The sequence below is a fragment of the Prinia subflava genome, chromosome 9 (genome assembly GCF_021018805.1).
Source record: "Prinia subflava isolate CZ2003 ecotype Zambia chromosome 9, Cam_Psub_1.2, whole genome shotgun sequence".
NCBI classification, from domain to species: domain Eukaryota; kingdom Metazoa; phylum Chordata; class Aves; order Passeriformes; family Cisticolidae; genus Prinia; species Prinia subflava.
This window is the reverse complement of record NC_086255.1, coordinates 4,670,952-4,688,575: the sequence shown is the minus strand read 5'-3', so window position 1 is coordinate 4,688,575 and position 17,624 is coordinate 4,670,952. Positions and strand designations below refer to the sequence as shown.

The following is a 17,624-nucleotide window of genomic DNA, read 5'->3' as shown; positions in this document are numbered from 1 at the left end:
CTCCACCTACATTTGTGCTGAACACTGGGTTTAAATGTTTAGCAACTCTAAAATTTTCCTCGTTCAGTGTATCCCCCCAGGGCAGGGGCTGACAGCAGCACATATACAGGACCCCACTGTTGACCAGAATGCTGCAGGTGGCAGTTACAGCCTTTCACTCCAGTTTTCAGCTAAACCAACAAAATAATTTCCAGAGCAGCTATCAAAAAGCTCAAAATTACAGTTCATCTATTCAAAAGTTACAACCCTAAACTTCCAAAGAGAACTGTCCATGATAAAAGGTGTTATTTTCTCAGAGCCATCTAAAGACTTCTTAAAGCCAGCACTAATTCTGATAAATAATCATGGTTCTACCTATGCTAACATTATCTCTCTTTTGCATGTCTTTTTTTATATTAAGCAATATGGTTACAGTTTTAATTAGATTATCCAAAAGCTCATTTTGCATGTTACTCAACAGACTTTGAAGAAAATATTATGCAGCCATGTGAATTTGAATATATAAAATTCAGTATGCTCTGCTTGAAACCCAGCACTTTTAAGCCACAGGAATTGCACATACATGCACCCAACATGCAAAATGTTCTCCTAAATTAAAAATAATCATCTCCATTAATACATGTCAATACAAACTCAACACCAAATCCTACTCAGAGATGTGACAGAAAGAAAAGATTGTCCAATAGTATAATTTAGACTTTCTCTATCTCCTACATATTGTATTATCTATTTTTAAAAAAATATTAGCCAAATAAATAGTCAACTAAGAAACATGGTTTAATATTCAGGGTATTGCTTGGGGAGATCACCACTGCCCTTCAACAAAGCTTGCATATAGATATTTTTCCCAGTCTAGATCACACTGGGTTTTCCTAACTCATTCCCTAACAGAGGAGCTCCATTTCAGCAGAGCATCTGAAAACCTGCAAGAAATCTGAAATAATAATCTATAATAATAATAATAATAATAATAATAATAATAATAATAATAATAATATCAATAATAATAGTAATAATAATAATCTATAATAATAAATAATCAGGACTGCAGGCGGAAGAAATTTAGTTTCTATTTAGTTTCTATTTAACACAAACTGATTTCAGACAAGTGAACTGAATCTTGATCCTCAGAGCAGCTTCAGCTAACTGAGATTTTTCTTTAGACTAGAGAAACCCCAGGAGACATGAGGAGAGATGCTTCCCCTCCCGTGCAGTTCAGGGTTACCCAGGACTGCAGAGTGGTGCCAGAGGAAGCAAGGCACGTACTTATCCCTTGGGAATTCCCACTTGGGGTCCTCTGGCAGCTCGTACTCCGAGACCCCTGCCAGCATGGGGGCATCAGCAGTGGAGGAGAGGCGGGTGGTGATCCTCACCAGGGGCGTGTTGGAATTCATGGACGAGCTCGAGTCAGCAGACACCTGTGGTTGCAATGCAGGATGCAACAAGGAAAAAAGGAATATGGAGATGTAATCTTGGCCCAAACTCTGAAAACCGCCAGCACCTGATACCAAGCCAGCTCAGAATCATGGTGTTAGGAAGTGGCCAGACCTACAGACTTGATTGTAGTGCTCTGTTCTCACATTTAGCCTCCCCTGTAAGCACATACTGATTGCAATGGTTGCCAAGGCTGTCAGTCTGTCCCATAAATCAAAAACCATGTAGGTTTTAAATTTATTCCCTCAGAAGGTATTTTTGTTTATCATATTAAGATTTTTTTTAAATAAACTGGCAGTATTTACATCCCTACCCTCAGATATCCAAGTGGGCAGCTTATATCACGAGCAGAGGTGACCCTTAAGTTCTCTTCTTCCACTCCTAGATGTCCTTGCCACCCCGTCTTTTCCCAAATCAGCACACCAAGGTGGGGCTCCATCTCTTGTCCCAAGGAAAAGCAACAGCACAAGGGTAAATGGCCTCCAGGGGAGGTTTGGATTGGATATTAAGAACAGATCCTTTAATAGATGGATTTGTCAGGCTGCCCAGGGCAGTGGTGGAGTCACCAACCTCACAGGAATTTAGAATATGTGTAGATGTGACACAGGGGACATGGTTTACTGGTGGCCTTGGCAGGACTTATATTTGGATTCAACAATCCTTAAGGTCTTTTCCAACCTATAGGATTCTATTGCTTTCTATTTTCCAAGTACTCAATACTGAAAGCATCAAAAAGCTATCACAACACTTCAGTTTTCAATTAACTACATTCTTAGCTAAAGACTCTACAGGAAATGTGGGGAAGAGGTCCTAAAAATAACTCAGTTTTGGAACTTTGGAGTGTGATTTCTCATCAGCCCCAGTAACTTCTTCAGAGTACCAAAGAAACTTGTTGATAAATGTTCTGAAAAAGGAGGCAGCCACTCCATCCATGTAACAAAATTCATTTTGGTATAAATCTCCTATAAGGCTCTTTCCTCAAGCCTGCAAGCAGCAGCCTGACATCTGCTGACCTCAGAGTTTCAAGTGAATGCTAACACAAGATAGAAATGCTTGTGCTGCCAGCCTTCCTCTCCCCAGTGTGAATCCTCCTCCTCCTCCTCTCTCCATGGCACAGTCGCGCCTTGGCTAAGCCCAAGAAGCCAGGCTGGGATGAAGGCTGGCACAAAGCATCACTGGCACCCACCCTCACCCCAGGCAGCAGCAGGGTCTTCTCTTGGACCCAGCTGGAAGCCTGGAGCAGCAGAGTCCCCACACCCTCATCACCTGGACAAGGATCCACTTTGCTACAAGCTCTGCTTGTGTAAAATGTCACCAGGCTACGGTTTTGTTCCCCAGGTCTTAGATTAAAAAAGGTATCTTTCTAAAACCAGAGGTTGAGAGGTTTCATAAGGAGGAAAATATGAAGGATTGCTATCAAAAAATTAATCTTGGTAACCAGATTTGCAGCTGACAGACCTTTCCTGATATCAGAAACAGCTCCTGCATGCAAGATGTGGTGTCATGGAAAGAGAGTGAAACTGCATAAACACAAGGCCACCATTCAAAAAAGAAAGGTGGACTGCCTCTGCCTCATTCATCCCACCATCACAAATGTTAGTATTTACTTTCAGCAAATATAAGTACCTGGCACATTCCTCTAGGAAAATAAATCCAGTGACCACTTGGGATACAAACAGAAAGTGCTATTAAGGCAGACTATGGAGCTGTAAATAAATCAGGGGGTGAATACTGAATGGAGCCTGAGAGAGAGATGCTACAGAGAGGAACTCACCTGCTGGACCAGACAGCAGGAGAACCAGGGCTGGAATCTGATCTGCCTTTTTTTTTGGGTGATTCTCATTATTTCACTACAGTTTGAAAATGATGCTTCATGAAATGAACCAGCTCAGCACCAAGAAATGTGTAAATCTCCAGTGTGGCAGCTCCTCTGCCCCCAACCCTACTTTCTTGAATTCCACTTTTCTGTTACTTCTGCTTTCCATTTGTTTATCTCTCACCACAAACCTATCAATACTCTATGACCACTTCCTCTGTATTTCCAAAATTCACTTACTATTCTCCATTGTTCTACCAAGATCTTTATTCAAATCTTGATTCTTCTATTCTTTATTAATTTACATTCCCTTTACTTCCATGCCTGTCTTTGCGATTGTTTCCAAGGGACAGAAAGGCACAGAAGTGAAGCTACAAAATTTAGATACCTTAGGTATCAGAAATGGTCCAAAATTCTGGGTGCTGGGGTCTTGTTTTTGGGGTTTCTTTTTCATGAATACAATAATTGTACTAGACACTGTCTGGATCTCTTCCAGAGTTTCATCTTTTCACTAGTTTTTTACACTCACCATTCAGCAGCCTTAGCCTGGTTAAAGCCTATAAATATAAACTTGCAATAAACTGAAATACTCTGGTGATGAGTTTTAAACACAGAGCTTAAATAGCAATAATGTACAGAAAAAAGCAGATTAAGGGCTCTGCCAGTTTCCCTTTTAACACTGCTCCACGTGTTTACTTCACAGCAGAACTGTGTGATGGGCCAGAGACACTGGAGGTAACCAAAGTGCATTAATGTGGGTAGGAATGATGAGAAATCCAGAGGAACTACTCCGTGTCTGGGAGAAGACAAATGGACTGTACTCCCAGGGAATATTCTCCTGATTGATTAACTGGAGCAGTACAAGGAGTTACAGGAGCTCAAGGGCTATAAAAATCTGCTCCAGAAAAGATGAAGCCAACCCAGCCTGGCCTGTAGTTGGGGGAGATTTTCTGTTTTGAAATGGCCTCTCACCTTTCCTGCAATAAGAAAGAATTAACCTTTGATCTCCTCCCTCAAGCATCTCTTTTTTTTCACTGCCTTAGAGCACACTATAAAGGACTGAGGAAAATCCTACCTATTCCAAGGTCAGTAGACATGGTCAGCTTTAATCTGCATTTAAGTGGCAGCTTTCTGTATGCTTTTTTTCCTTTTTTCCAGCTTGCCACGTGCAGCTCTGCTCTCCAACCCCTCACCAGGGTTCACCTGGTACAGGTGAATTAAACACCGTGGGGGCCCCCTCAGTGTGCTGACACCCTGTTTTAAGTGATGACACTGCACCAGGGAGGTGTTTTGAGTGCTTAATTAAAGAAAGAAAGGTGAAACTCATCTTGAGTCAAGCAGAGCACTGAAAGAACCATTATGGTACATGTTAACCTCAACAGGAAGGCAGAGCTCCTCCAGCAAATATTCCTTGTGTGCTTCTTTTTGGCTTTTAGCAGGCCAGAAGTGAGATCAGCACCAGCCTCAGACAGACCTTTAGCCCCAAACCTGCCCTCAAGAAGGAGAAAAGCCCACTGCACCCCAACCTCACGCATCAATGCATGGTTATATCCCTATTTTAACTACATCTTCCTCCCCTGGCCAGCACACTGTGTTTAATCAGCTCTCAGTTAATGCTTTACAAGCATTTCTAAGCAGCGGAGCATTTAAAACAAACAAATCTTCGCTGGAATCTTCAAATGCCATGTGGCAAAATCAGCTGCAGAGCAGTGTGTAATTGTCTGTAATTGATTATGAAGGGTGTTTTCCTCCACTGATAATTCATACCATGTCCTGGAGCCTGGATCTGTCAGTTCTGGCACTCATGCTGGGACATTTTAGCAGGCATGCAGTGATTTCCTATAACTGTCAGCCTTTTTGAAGGCTCTGCTGGAAAAGTTCATTTGAAATCATATGCATATTTGTATATTATAATTAGTAAATAATGCTGCTAGCTGCTGGTAGAAACAGCCCATCTGAGTGACCAGATGCAGGAAAATACAAGGTTAAATGCACCACACAAAACTGAGTAATCCTAATGCTAAGTACTGGCATTTAAAACACATGTACCACCCCTCCATGAAAAGCACTCATTTGGAAACACTTAGACACAAAATAACATCCAATAAGTACCACTAGACAAGACAGTGGTTTCCATCTTGAAAAAGCCAAGCATAAAGAAAAAAATGAAATAAATACTTAAGGTAAATTCCATTCAATAATATCTTACTGACAGTAGTGTATTAATCTTTGTACTTTACAGTCCATTCCTCTAAAAAAGTGATCATTTTGCTGTTCACTATTACATGAAACACTACATTATTTTCCTTTTTCCTGATCACTTTTCTTTTTTTTTTCCACATTCCATCTGCCATCATCATTTTGAATTATTGAAGTACCATTTTGAACTATTCTGCTGGGCAAGCTCAAGCCTTGCTTTAAACCCAGCAGTCTTTGTTCATCACAAACACACCCATTATAATCTTTATGAAGGATTAGACTCCAGAACAACAACAATAGACATAAATTAATGGGAGTGTATTTTAAATGCTAAGCATAAAAAAGATCATTGCCTCCTATTTGAGAAACACATGTTGAGGGGGTCCAAATTTCACAGATGGACTGTGACAGGTCTAACAAAAACCTTTAGTGATGACAAACATTTGTACTTGACTTGGAGCAAGTCACAAGAGATGGGACTGTCTTTTTGTCTGCTTCAATCATAATTTATCTGTTAAAACAAAGGTTCTACAAAATAGATGTACACCCTGTTAAAGGCTATTCTTTATTCTTTAGGTTCCATGGCCCTGACACTTAAAGCCTGTCCTGCAAATCAAACCCACAAATTCCTCATCCTCTCCCTCCCAAGCTGAGCATGGGTAACACTGGAACTGCTCTGATGAAAAGAGCCTGCTGGATTTCCCTGGAAAAACCTGAGAACACCTCAGATCCTGGTAAGCATGAGGAGTGTAGGGGATGGGAACTGATCATCCTGACTTTATCCTGACCCTTCCACAAATGTGAAAAGAACTGCATTTTGGCAGGAAAAAAAAATGCCTGCATGTGGGGAATGATGAAATCCTGTGGTAGTTCAGGCTAAACAGTGCAAGGGATCCAACCCAAACCATATGTTACTCAGCAAGACTCTTCTCCTGCTCAGACAAGATGGCATCAGAGCCGTGCAAACGTCTCTCTGTGAACCAGGATTATTTTCCAACCCAGATCCTTGGGGACCCTGACCCAGCAGCAGAAGAGCTTTGAAAACAATATCAAGAATTTCCCAATCTATGGCCTCATTTCTCTGGAATTCCAAGAAATCCCATTAGCCAGCCCTGGATCTCACAGCACACCTGCCACCAGCACCTCCCACCTCACACACAGCACAAAGGGAGAACCTCTGTGATAAATAAAGATACCTCAGATAAATAAAGGTGTAGTGACAAAACCCCACCAAGTTTAAATACAATCCTCTGAAAGACAAATAAACCGAACAAAGTGAGCTTGGTGGCACAATGAAGCAGGGTTGAATGATCCAGAAACACACACCCCTTTTAAATAAAACATCTGGATTATTTTTCAGTTCTTCACTTATGTCAAGAGCCCAGAAATCCAAAGTCAGCTTTAAAAGATGCAGAAAACTAAAGAGCTGCTGCAGCCTCAGCACCAAGGAGAAATTCAGGAATATTCACAAGCAAATCTTCAGGGACTGCTTGTCTCATCCTGCCTTTGCAAGCTGACCAGGGAACTCATCAAACCAGAAATACACAATTCAGACAATGCTTACAGGAGTTACATTTTCTTCCACGCAGACACAAAAGCACAGAGACCTTCAATGAGCAACTGCTGCTAACAAAACAGTACCAGGAACAACTGGGAGCAGTGGGATTTTTGCTTAGGGGTTGAAACAGCATTTGCACTTTCAAATATGAATATTTTTCAAAAAAAGCATTCCCAGTTTTAAAAGCAAAATGCCACTTCGGCTATAAAATGCAAAAATACTGAAATAAATTGATAAAACCCAATGTGACAAATGTTGTAAGACAGTTTCTTTCCTCTGTGAAAACAATAGCTTTGGAGAAGGTCCATATTGCATCATGTAAGGATAAATAGCCAGACTGAGGGCAGTGGTTGGCACTGCTGTCACACACAATGAAATAACACTCTTCTCCCTGAGGAACAATTTCCAGCCAACACAATTGAGCTTGCACCAAAACCTAGGTTTTTTTAATACCATCAACTTATCTCTGAGTCATTAGGCTTTTATATTCAGGCAGAAATCTAATAAATGTCTCCTATCTAAGCAGTTGATATCTCTCTCTCTCTCTCTGGCTAAGCACACAACATCTGAAAGGCCTTCTTTGTCCAGAAAGCTACACAGATTTCTAGCCAGAGAGATGTGTGAGTTGAGCTGAGGGCTTCTCATCACTCTTTCTGACACACTCGGAGTGAAAAGTCTCTCTCTGTCCCAGTGATACTCGAGCAAATGAGTAAAATCATAAAATAACAAAAAAAAAAAAAAAAAAAAAAAAAAAAAAAAAAAAAAAAAAAAAAAAAAATCACCAAACATAAAGTGGCAAAGAAAGTCAGAAAAAATAAGAACTAACATTTTTTGCTTGTAAGACAAACCAAACATCTTTCAGATTGAAAAAAGTTCAGGTGGCCCACCTCAACATTCTGTAAAATACTGAATTCAGAGGAAGGTAGCTAAAGCATTCCCTGGTATTTTTAACCAAGGAAATTCATGAAATAAGGGTCCAGAAAAATGTAATGCTGCTCAGATCTCCCACTCTGAGTGCCCAGGATCTCATTTCAAACACTTACCCACGTTGAAGAACCCTTTTCAGGGTACATGCATTACTCTGACAGGGACAATATTCTGGACAGGCTGTAAAAACAAATCTGCAGAGATCCAGCACCACTTACTCATGGTGCAGGTGGACACAAAGTGAACCCTCATATCCAAATTGTCTGGCCAGAACCTGGATCCATCCCCCCAGACAGGGATTATTTGGCAGCTGAGGTGAACCACAGGTTCCACAGCCTCAGATTCCAACATCCCCCATCCTGCAGGGCTGAAATCTGGGGGTGCAGAGGTCAAGACTTATTGCAAGAAAATCAAAATCTATTAAACTCCAGCTTTTCCAAACACCACAAATCCTTCAGGAGAGGACAATATGTGGGGATGGAGGCTGTTTTGGCAGTGGTGGCCTGTGATAAAGCCAAAGTCCTGTTACTTGTTCAACTGGTTTGTTGCTCGTGGCATCGCCCTCTCCAGAAATGCTCACTGCCAGCCACAAACAATTGTAAAATATACTTCATGTGATGCTATTGTGTGCAATTTAAATCTGGCACTTGCTTTTGTTTCTTGCTCAAAAGCATCATTATCTTAATCAAGCTGTCCAAGGTCTGATATAGTATCTCCCCTATTTTTACTTTATTACAGTCTTTTTTCTATTTTGGGGTGTTTTCTGGATGCCTGGCTATGAAACTCCCTCCCCTTGGTCTTCAAAAGCCTTCCTGAAAAATACCTCTCTGTATCTGGTACCTAGTTACCACAATAATAATCACCTTAGAAACATCATAAATACACAATTAAATAGGATTCTGTTCCAAAGCCCATTAAGGCAGTAACATTTTTTCCATTGACTCCAACAAACTGTGGGATCAGACCCCAAAATACTTGAAATACATTTTTTTATTCCCCCATCTACAGACTGCTAATACAGACCACATTTCAGTTCTGACACTTCTCCCCTCCCTAGCAGCCCTGCCCTGATTTCCCTGTCGCTGTGCTGAGACTTTCTCTCCACCCCACCCCTGGTACAATTTATTAATTCCCTCGCTCTTTTCCCTTTCCAAACTCTCAGCAGAAGGGTGTGCTGGCTCGGCCATTGGGGTGAAATAAGTTTTTTGAGACTCTTTATCTACTTTCTGTTACCTGTCTGCGCAGGGGGATGCGCTTGGTGAGCTTGTGCACGGCGGGCTGGCTGCCGAAATCCGGCTTCTTGGTGGTGTTCCTCATGCGGTACAGGATCACTATCAGCACCATGCACACGATCAGGAACACCCCCACGCAGTAAATGGCTATTTCCACGTAGTCTGGAGGGGTTTGGTATTCCTTCTCTTTCTCAGGAGCTGCATGGGAAGGGTTCAGGAGGGAACAATCACGCCACAGGGTTAGCACACGGAACGGGCGGCGCTGGGCACAGCGCTTGGAGCAAGTAATGGTAAAAAAACACCAATTGTGGTGTGGCATTCAGGGTACTGAATGTTTAGGCCATCTTGCAGTCTGGGAGTAATTATTATTTTTCCAGATTACTGCTTTGATTTCTCAGTTTGCACTGAGTGTGAGCTTGTGCATCTATGTATACACACACAAACACATAAGTGTGTCTGCCTAGGTGGGTACATACACATACATTGAAATATTGCACAATCAAGGATAATTTTAGAGGGAAGATAAAACTGTTCAAATTAGGCTCAGGTTCATTTTCTTGCTTGAGTCAAACTTTAGAAGCACTGAAATTCTTGTGAACCACACAAAAGCACATCTAAAGATAAAACTGTGAATTAGTTAGCCTGAATGAAAAGTGTCTAAATTTGAAAATAAATGTTTGGGCTTGAGTCTGCCTGTCTATTCAAAATTTTCAGCAGGATCTTAAAATACAGAGGATAAATCCATCCCCCAATCATGTCTATAAACTCAACTTAGGGGTTTCAAAAGGGTTTCAAGGACCTGGCTGTCCAGCTGCTTAACCAGCTGTGTTAATGCTGGGTGCCCAGCTCCCCTGAGGAGCCCAGTGCTGGATTAAAAAGCATAATTGAAGTGAAAAAACCAATTGCCAGCAACACGTCAATTAACGAGCCTGTGAGGACTGCGGTCTTTCAAGTAACCTCATCAGTGGTTACTGGCCTATGAGATTAGATTTTGGAGGGAGTGGTTCTACAGAGCTGTTGCTCTGATTGAAACCATTTTGAAGCCATCTTCAAGACAGTTCTATGTGCAAACAGTGTCCCTAATCCCTTATCTGGGATTCAGCCCCCGGATAAACAGCATTCCACAGCCATCAGCGGCCACTCCGCAAGCAATGCACGCCTCGAGCTCAAATTTTCTTGTGCCTTTCCAGGCTTATAAAAATACTTTGTTCAAGAAAATTGGTTCAAAAAAAAGAAATAAATGCTGTTCAAGCACTTGCAAAATGCAAACACTGCCAGCAGAAGCAAGCACTGCTCTGCCTGCTGGGTGACACCTCACAGGCTCGGGGTTCAGTTCAGAGTGGGACAGAATGAAGCTGCCTTGTTCAGTATATTCCAATAAAAGGTAAGAAATTATCTGCAGACAGTGGGAATGTTTAAGTCCCACACTGTGAACCTCAGCAATATGCACATGCAGGTTTTGTACCTCTTACTTAGGATTAGCAATTAATAAACGTTAAGCACAAGATGACCCAGCAAACCTCAGGTGGTTCTTGTTTTTTTTTTTTTTTTCCAAAGGAACTCCTGAGGCAGCTGCCAACAGTTATAAATGAGAAAATTTGACCAGTGTCAAAACCAACTACGGTCACATCTTCTAACAGCTGATAACAATTTTCAGGCAATAAAGCACATTGATGTTTGTTTCTTTTAAGGACAGAAACATCATCAACCCCAGAACAGCAAGACATGCTTTGCAGTAAAAGCAAATGACTACTTGTTTCCTTAGAGCATGCAATGTTTAAAGATGCACCGAGCCCACTCCCAAGATATGGAAGGCACTGCTTCTGTACATGATTCTCTGGCATTGAAATTGGAATTTCCACAAGAGATTTGCATGATAGGTAAAAGTGAATTGAAGTACACTGAATAGCTCAGGTATTTTAATGAGTCAGTACATAACTATGGCCAAATTAGTTCCAAATTTCATAACGAACTGAATTTCATCCTCTTGAAAAAGTTTACAATGATTTATGGGCTGATTTTCAGTTGTCTCATTGAAGTGCTAAGGAAATGCAGCTCCTTAGCATTTCTGATGATGTAAAAACATTTCAATTAAGTGCAATAGCCACGCACTCCACTCCCCTTTTTTGTCATTGCTGTTTGGTTTTTGGAGTTGCACACGACAGAACAACTCACTGGCTTGAGACAACTGCGCTTAGAAAACCAAAATCATTGTAAAAGTCCTTTTTACTGAGACAGAAGCCGTGCTAACTCTGCAGCAATCAACAAGGGGAGGGGGAGGGGAAAAAAAAAGAGGAAAAACCACAGAAAGAGAGCAGTGTATACCTGGCAGAACTGTCAACCATGCAGTGTGAAAGGATATCCCAATAGAATTACCCGCCAAGCATGTATACTCCCCAGCATCCTCAAAAGTTACATTCCGTATATAGAGAACCTCAATTTCTTTGTCCGTGGTGTTAACACCGGCAGCCTAGAAAAAAACAAGAGGGAAGCAAGAGAAAAAGCTAGACACTGAAGAGAATTTTTGTGGATAGGGAGATGGAGCCACGGGGCTTTGCACTCGGTAAAGGCAGAGGTGGAGAGATGCAAAGCTCCTTCCCCATCCACAATCCCTCATCCGAAAGGCGTCCGCCAACAGGTCCCAGCTCACCTCAGAAAGTAATCAACACCCTTCACCAGACCTAAACTCACCACCTAAACATGCATGCAATCAAAAGACATGGAAAAATTCACCCACAAATGGTTTTTTGGTTTTTTTTCTTCTTCTTTTATAACAAGAGGAAGTTGAAAGACAAAGAGAAAACGAAGTAGGACAGAATGTGGGATCCTTCACGTGTAGATACCTGTTTCAGAGGAAAGAATCTGCCATAAAAGCATACTCTAAAATGATAAAAAAGGGTGAATTCTGCTCCAAAAGACAACTTAGTAGCTGTCTTAGACTGTGTATGATCCTTGCATCACCCACTGCACCACATTTTCGAACAGTAACTACTACTGTACATTGTGAAGAGTTGCCAAATCTTGTCTAAATCTCAAATCTGGAAATATTTGGTATCTTGCTTAGAACCACAGTGGAAAGTATCCCAGCTCTTGCTCAAAAATCAGAGATCTTGTTCAGTTGTGGCTCTCACAGGTGGGAGAGAAAAGATTTCAAAGGCTTGAGAACGAGGAAATGGAAATAAAATATATTTTTCTACATCTTAAAGATTGAGGGTGAGGGGAAAAAACTCTGCAAGTTTTGAGTTTTTTACTGGTCACCTTCCAGACTTGTTGTCTTCACACTGTGCACCAATTCAAGTATCAGGGATTATCCAAACTCATACAAATGGACCAAATCTTAGGCCTGGAACTTCCCAGCTGCCCCAAGATGGGCACATCAGGGCATCAGCATCAAGGTCTCAGTGATGAAGGTTTAGAGAAATAAATGTTTGCTACTTTTGATCTCTGTTCCATTACAAAATGTTGCTCTGACATACATGATCAGGGAATGAATACCTTTTTATTGGACCATTCTGAGGTGAATTTAGTTGTGGGCTGTGATCACATGGTTGCCTGTATTTATTGTTACTGCTGAGTAAAACCCAGTCAGTAATGGGTGAGTAAGACCTGGGAAAACTCTCCCACCTGCACAGGCACAAGCAAAGTGGGAAGTTATAAGTGACTAAACTGACCTGACTTATGCTCCAGTGGGTATTTATGTGAACAGGTCATACACACACACCCCTATGTGTATATATAAATACACACTACCAGGCTGTAATTACATTATTCAGTGAGTACCCTCTGTGTGAACTGCAGAGTATGCAGAATTAACAAAAAAACAGGACACACACACACAGAGAAACAAAGACACCAAAGAGAGAATAAAGATCAGCACCAGAGACCAAAGCACTGCTTGCGGTACACAGAGAATATTGTGGGAATTTTTCCATGGCTGCTGGTGTAACACCAGCTGCATCACCAAAGGAGGATTACACATATACCACCAAGGCCAGAGAGTATCCTACAAGCTGCCTGCAGTCTCCCAAAGCACCATTTTTTCCAGCTTGCTTTAAAAAACGTTGTTACCTTGTACACTTGGCAGAACAGAGAGCCAGGCAGACTGGTTGGCCTCCCCTATATAATTGGAGACCTTACAAATATATTCTCCAGCGTCCGCCTCTGTCACATTGTACAGTGTCAGCACTTCAGCATTGGAACTATTTATCCCCGAGTGCTAGAACAGACCAATAACACAGGAGAACAACGTCACTGCTGCCCAGAATGGACACAATCTCTCTATGGTCCCACCACCAACACGTCACCAGAATATTCCACATCAGCCTCTAAACATTGAAGGGTTGGGGGTTTTGGTTTTTTTTATTTTTTTCCTTTTGGTTGTTGTTGTTTGGTTTTCTCACATCCGAAGCATCACACGAGGAGTTAGGAAACAGCAGCGTGGGGGAAAAAAGAATCCACCTTGGCAGGTACTGTGTGGGACAAGCAGGTACAGAGCTGGCTGTCCTGCCTGTCAGAGTTTTGGCAATGCCACCCAGCTTGGAAAACTTCAGTTTCCCTGGTCAGGCTTGCTCCAAAACTGGCAGGAATGACAGTACCAATACACTGCTCCAAACCAGGCATCTCTGCAGGCTCAGCATCCAGACAGCCCAGTCCTCCAGCAAGCCTTTGGCTGCAGCTGCCACGTTACTTTGGAATCAAGAGGCTGAAGAGACATGAAAGAAATGGAGTAGATTGTCCCAGGTATGTTTTGGATGCTTTCTGCCCATACAAAAATGTAGGTGATGTTCTTTAGAAGGATTTTCAATTTTTTTCTGAACAAGTCATGCCTGAAACATTCACATATAAAGGACTTTTTATGGAAGTAAAAAGGAGCAAAACAGTGTCTATAAACTGCACAGTTATCATTCAGACAAGCAGATATTTATCTAACTCATCATTCCACTTATAACACAAACATCTCCACCTTCAAGAGACGTTCAGAACTCAAAATCCTGGGATTTACACCAAACAAACGCCACGCTCTGAAGAAGGCATCACCTCTGCAAGGCCTCACCTTTAGAACCTGCAGGTAGGGCAGCCCGTCTGGGCCGTACTTGCTGCCGTTCCTCTCCACGTGCTTGATCCACTGGATGTGGGGCTGGGCGTCGCTGTAGACCTTGCACACAAACTCGACGTCGCCGCCGACCACGGCGGAGGCGTTGGCGGGGAGCCCGGCCTGCAGGATGGGCCTGTGCGGGGAGCGCTCTGCGCCGGGAGAGGGGCAGAGACACAGAGAGAGAGAGGGGGGGAAATAAAGATGCATAAATAAGCAGGGCTGCCAAGAAAACTGCAAGTGAACCCCAGCCAAACAGCCCTGTAAGCCTGCTGGCTGACTCCTCCGAAATCACGCCGCGGCCAAAGCGTGAAACAGAACCTGCGGTTCAAAGGAGATGGCTTGAGAGCTACATTTGTAATTTAAAGAACTGACATCTGAGGGGAGGGGGGAAGCCCTGCCTGAACACTTTACTCATTTGCCATGGTTTCACTCAGCACTGATTAGGTAAAATATCTGCTTTTGGGTTTTCTTGTAAGCTATCGCAATAAAGTTACCTCTGAGTTCTAAAACACCTTGAGTGGACCAGACCTCCACACATTTAGAAGAAATAATATTGATTAATTTTAAAAACGTGTCAAAATAAACCAAAGGGAATTTCTCAAAAGTTGCAGAAGCCTCAGAGTGCAGGATGCACAACCCAGGCAGCTCAACTTCCTAAAATGCTCTGACCAGTGCCACCACCACCACTGCTCCCTGCTTCACCCAGACACTGCAGCAGGAACACTGCTTCACTCTTATTCTCACCAAGACACAGGGAAATACAGAGCTCTCTGGAAAACTGAAGTGTATTTAATGCGAGCCAATTCAGCTTCTAATCTATGCCCATGCATAAGCATTTCTCGCACGTTTTCAGTCAGACTCTCACTGGGAGCAGCTGAGGGAATTGGGGTTGTTTAGCCTGGAGAAAAGGAGGTTCAGGAGGGACCTTCTCACTCTCTACAACTCCCTGACAAGAGATTTTAGCCAGGTGGGAGTCAGGCTCTTCTCACTGGTGACAAGTGACAGCAGGAATAGCCTCAGGTTGTGCCAGGGGAGGTTTAGATTGGATAGCAGGGAAAATTCCCTCACCAAAAGGGTTGCCCAGCTTTGGAACAGGCTGCCCAGGGAGGGCATCTAAAAGTCATGTGTGTAGATGTGACACCTGGGGACGTGGTTTAGTGATGGCCTTGGCAGTGCTGGGTTAATGGTTGGACTCACTCAATCATTTTAGAGGGCTTCTCCAACCTACACAATTCTACAAATCAGACGTGAAAAGCTCACTCACCATCCCCACCCTCAGCTCCCTGTTCTCTCCTGCTCCAGGAATTCTTTCAAAGATAAGTAAAAAAATAGCAGACCTAAATATTTATTTTTAGAGGCTGTATACTGTAAAAGCTCTGACATTACGAGCCAAATCAGCTGAATTTCAAACCAAGCATTCCTCCTTAAACAGACTGGTCTCCAATAAATTGTTTCACAAGCAAACATTGTGAGTATAATAGCAAATAATGATGCCAATGAACAATGGGATCTTTTATACAGTCCAATATATTTGGCATGCAGCAAACATCTACTGGGAATTTATTCACTGAGGCTATGCTGGCAGCACACTACAAAGCAGCAGTTTTATTTTACTTGTGGCAAAAGTGTATTTGCATTGCAGTTACTAAATTATTCCATGGCTATGTGTGTCATTTTGGAAGATCTAGGAACAGTTTCATATTTTTTAATTTGTAAATTGCATTAGAACATATAAATTACTATTTTACAGTTCTGGAGAGAACTTTTAGTTTCTCACCTTATACTAAATAAGCTCTAATTCCATCTCCCTCATTCCTTCATTTGGGTACAAAAACAGCAAGCAGAAATCTCTCTCTAATAGAAACCTTACACCATCTTCCAAAACTTATTACAGCTGCCTTCGGTATAAAATGAAACCTTAGAGAATGTTATTTAAAATGTTTTTTAGAAGTCAGTAGGCCTCATGTTTCATTTCTCCACATCAGGGTTTGATTTCCTTTGTGACCTTATTCTCTGCCCTTTAACAAACCAGAGAATGAGGCCTGAAACATCTTGGAAAAGTTCCTACTATGCCAGCATCCACACATGAGATGTGTTTAGTTTATCCCAATAGCCATCAATGATTTAATCTTTTATTGATGACTGTCAAGCATTTCCTCTACCAAGAAAGAGGAGGCAAGGCAAAGAAGTAAAAGTTCTCACACTCTTGGTCCCCAATTTCATTTAAAAAATTCAGGTGTGTGCATTTGAATGGGTATATATGCATGGTTGTTTGGGAAATTTCTGCTCTAAAGGCAAAAGCGTTAAAAATAAACTTTGCTTGCCCTCCCACACGTGGATCAGTGTTCACCAACTCCTCCACTTCACAGAGGGGAGTAGTCCTGTGCCAAACAGGCAAACAGCACAGGAGAACAAAACCATCACCGTGCAAACCCAGCAGGGCTTCAGGGCAAACCTGGGGTCCAAAGAGAACACAGAATACACCCAGGATTGGGGAGAATAACTATGAAGAAACCTCCACTAATTTCCAATGACCAAGCTTAATTCTGTACAGCACCTTTTCTTAGAAATACTAACTTTGTTTTGAGTTAATTATCCAAAAACATCCTGAAGTTAATCCTGAAGTTATCCTACTTCTCTGCAAACCCACACACATCTAAGGACTCTGTTAAGCACAGGTATTGTCAAAACCATATTCATAAATCTCACATCACTATTCAGCATTTAAAATTCAAGCTGTACATTTGTAAGCAGATATCATCACTCAGACAACTAGCTGCACTAATATTAGATGGGAACAGCGTGTTCCTTTTTACTGAACACCAGCAAAGGAGTTAAAAGTTGCCTTTAAAAAAATCTAAAAGGCTGGTGAAAGTGATTTTATCATTACCTAATAATTATAATCAGGATGATCACTAAAACATGGTGACCATATACATCTCTAGTTATTTAAACATTATTTTCATAAAAAACAAGCTGGCAACAAATCTCATAGCTCTGCAGCCTGATTTTACTATTCCTCTTGCTCATTAATATTGAAGAACCACCTTGAGAAATAAATCTTTGCTGCCTGAAACAAACATCTGAACACTGAAAATTGAAACTTGCACTGAAATTTCAGTGTTACAACCTCACTGTTGACACAGTCTGTTATAAAATCAAGTCAAAAGCATATGGTATAATACAGAAAATCACTCCCAACATGCTTCATGCTGGATCCCACCACAAGAGACAGACGCCAGCTTGCAACTCAGATACAAAACCAACACCATCCCCATCTGAGGAATCAGTTATCTACAAAAGACAGAGTCAAAATGATTGCTCACATGAGGAGTTATCAGACTCAAGGCCACAAGCACCTAA

The 17,624-nt window shown here is 41.8% G+C and overlaps 1 protein-coding gene across 10 annotated transcripts in view; it reads right to left on the bottom strand.

Moving 5' to 3' along the window:
* FGFR2 (fibroblast growth factor receptor 2) overlaps nucleotides 1–17,624 on the bottom strand; it is an 80,323-nt gene that overhangs the window by 15,590 nt on the left and 47,109 nt on the right. For 4 of the 10 annotated variants that reach the window (XM_063405172.1, XM_063405168.1, XM_063405173.1 and 1 more), the window contains 4 exons: nucleotides 14,220–14,410; nucleotides 13,235–13,382; nucleotides 9,162–9,364; nucleotides 1,267–1,418 (listed from right to left, as the gene is read on the bottom strand). In XM_063405172.1, coding sequence (XP_063261242.1) covers nucleotides 1,267–1,418; nucleotides 9,162–9,364; nucleotides 13,235–13,382; nucleotides 14,220–14,410 — 694 coding nt within the window. Of the gene's footprint in view, nucleotides 1–1,266; nucleotides 1,419–9,161; nucleotides 9,365–11,491; nucleotides 11,637–13,234; nucleotides 13,383–14,219; nucleotides 14,411–17,624 lie in introns of all 10 variants that reach the window. The other 6 variants (XM_063405169.1, XM_063405174.1, XM_063405177.1 and 3 more) reach the window with 3 other exon arrangements.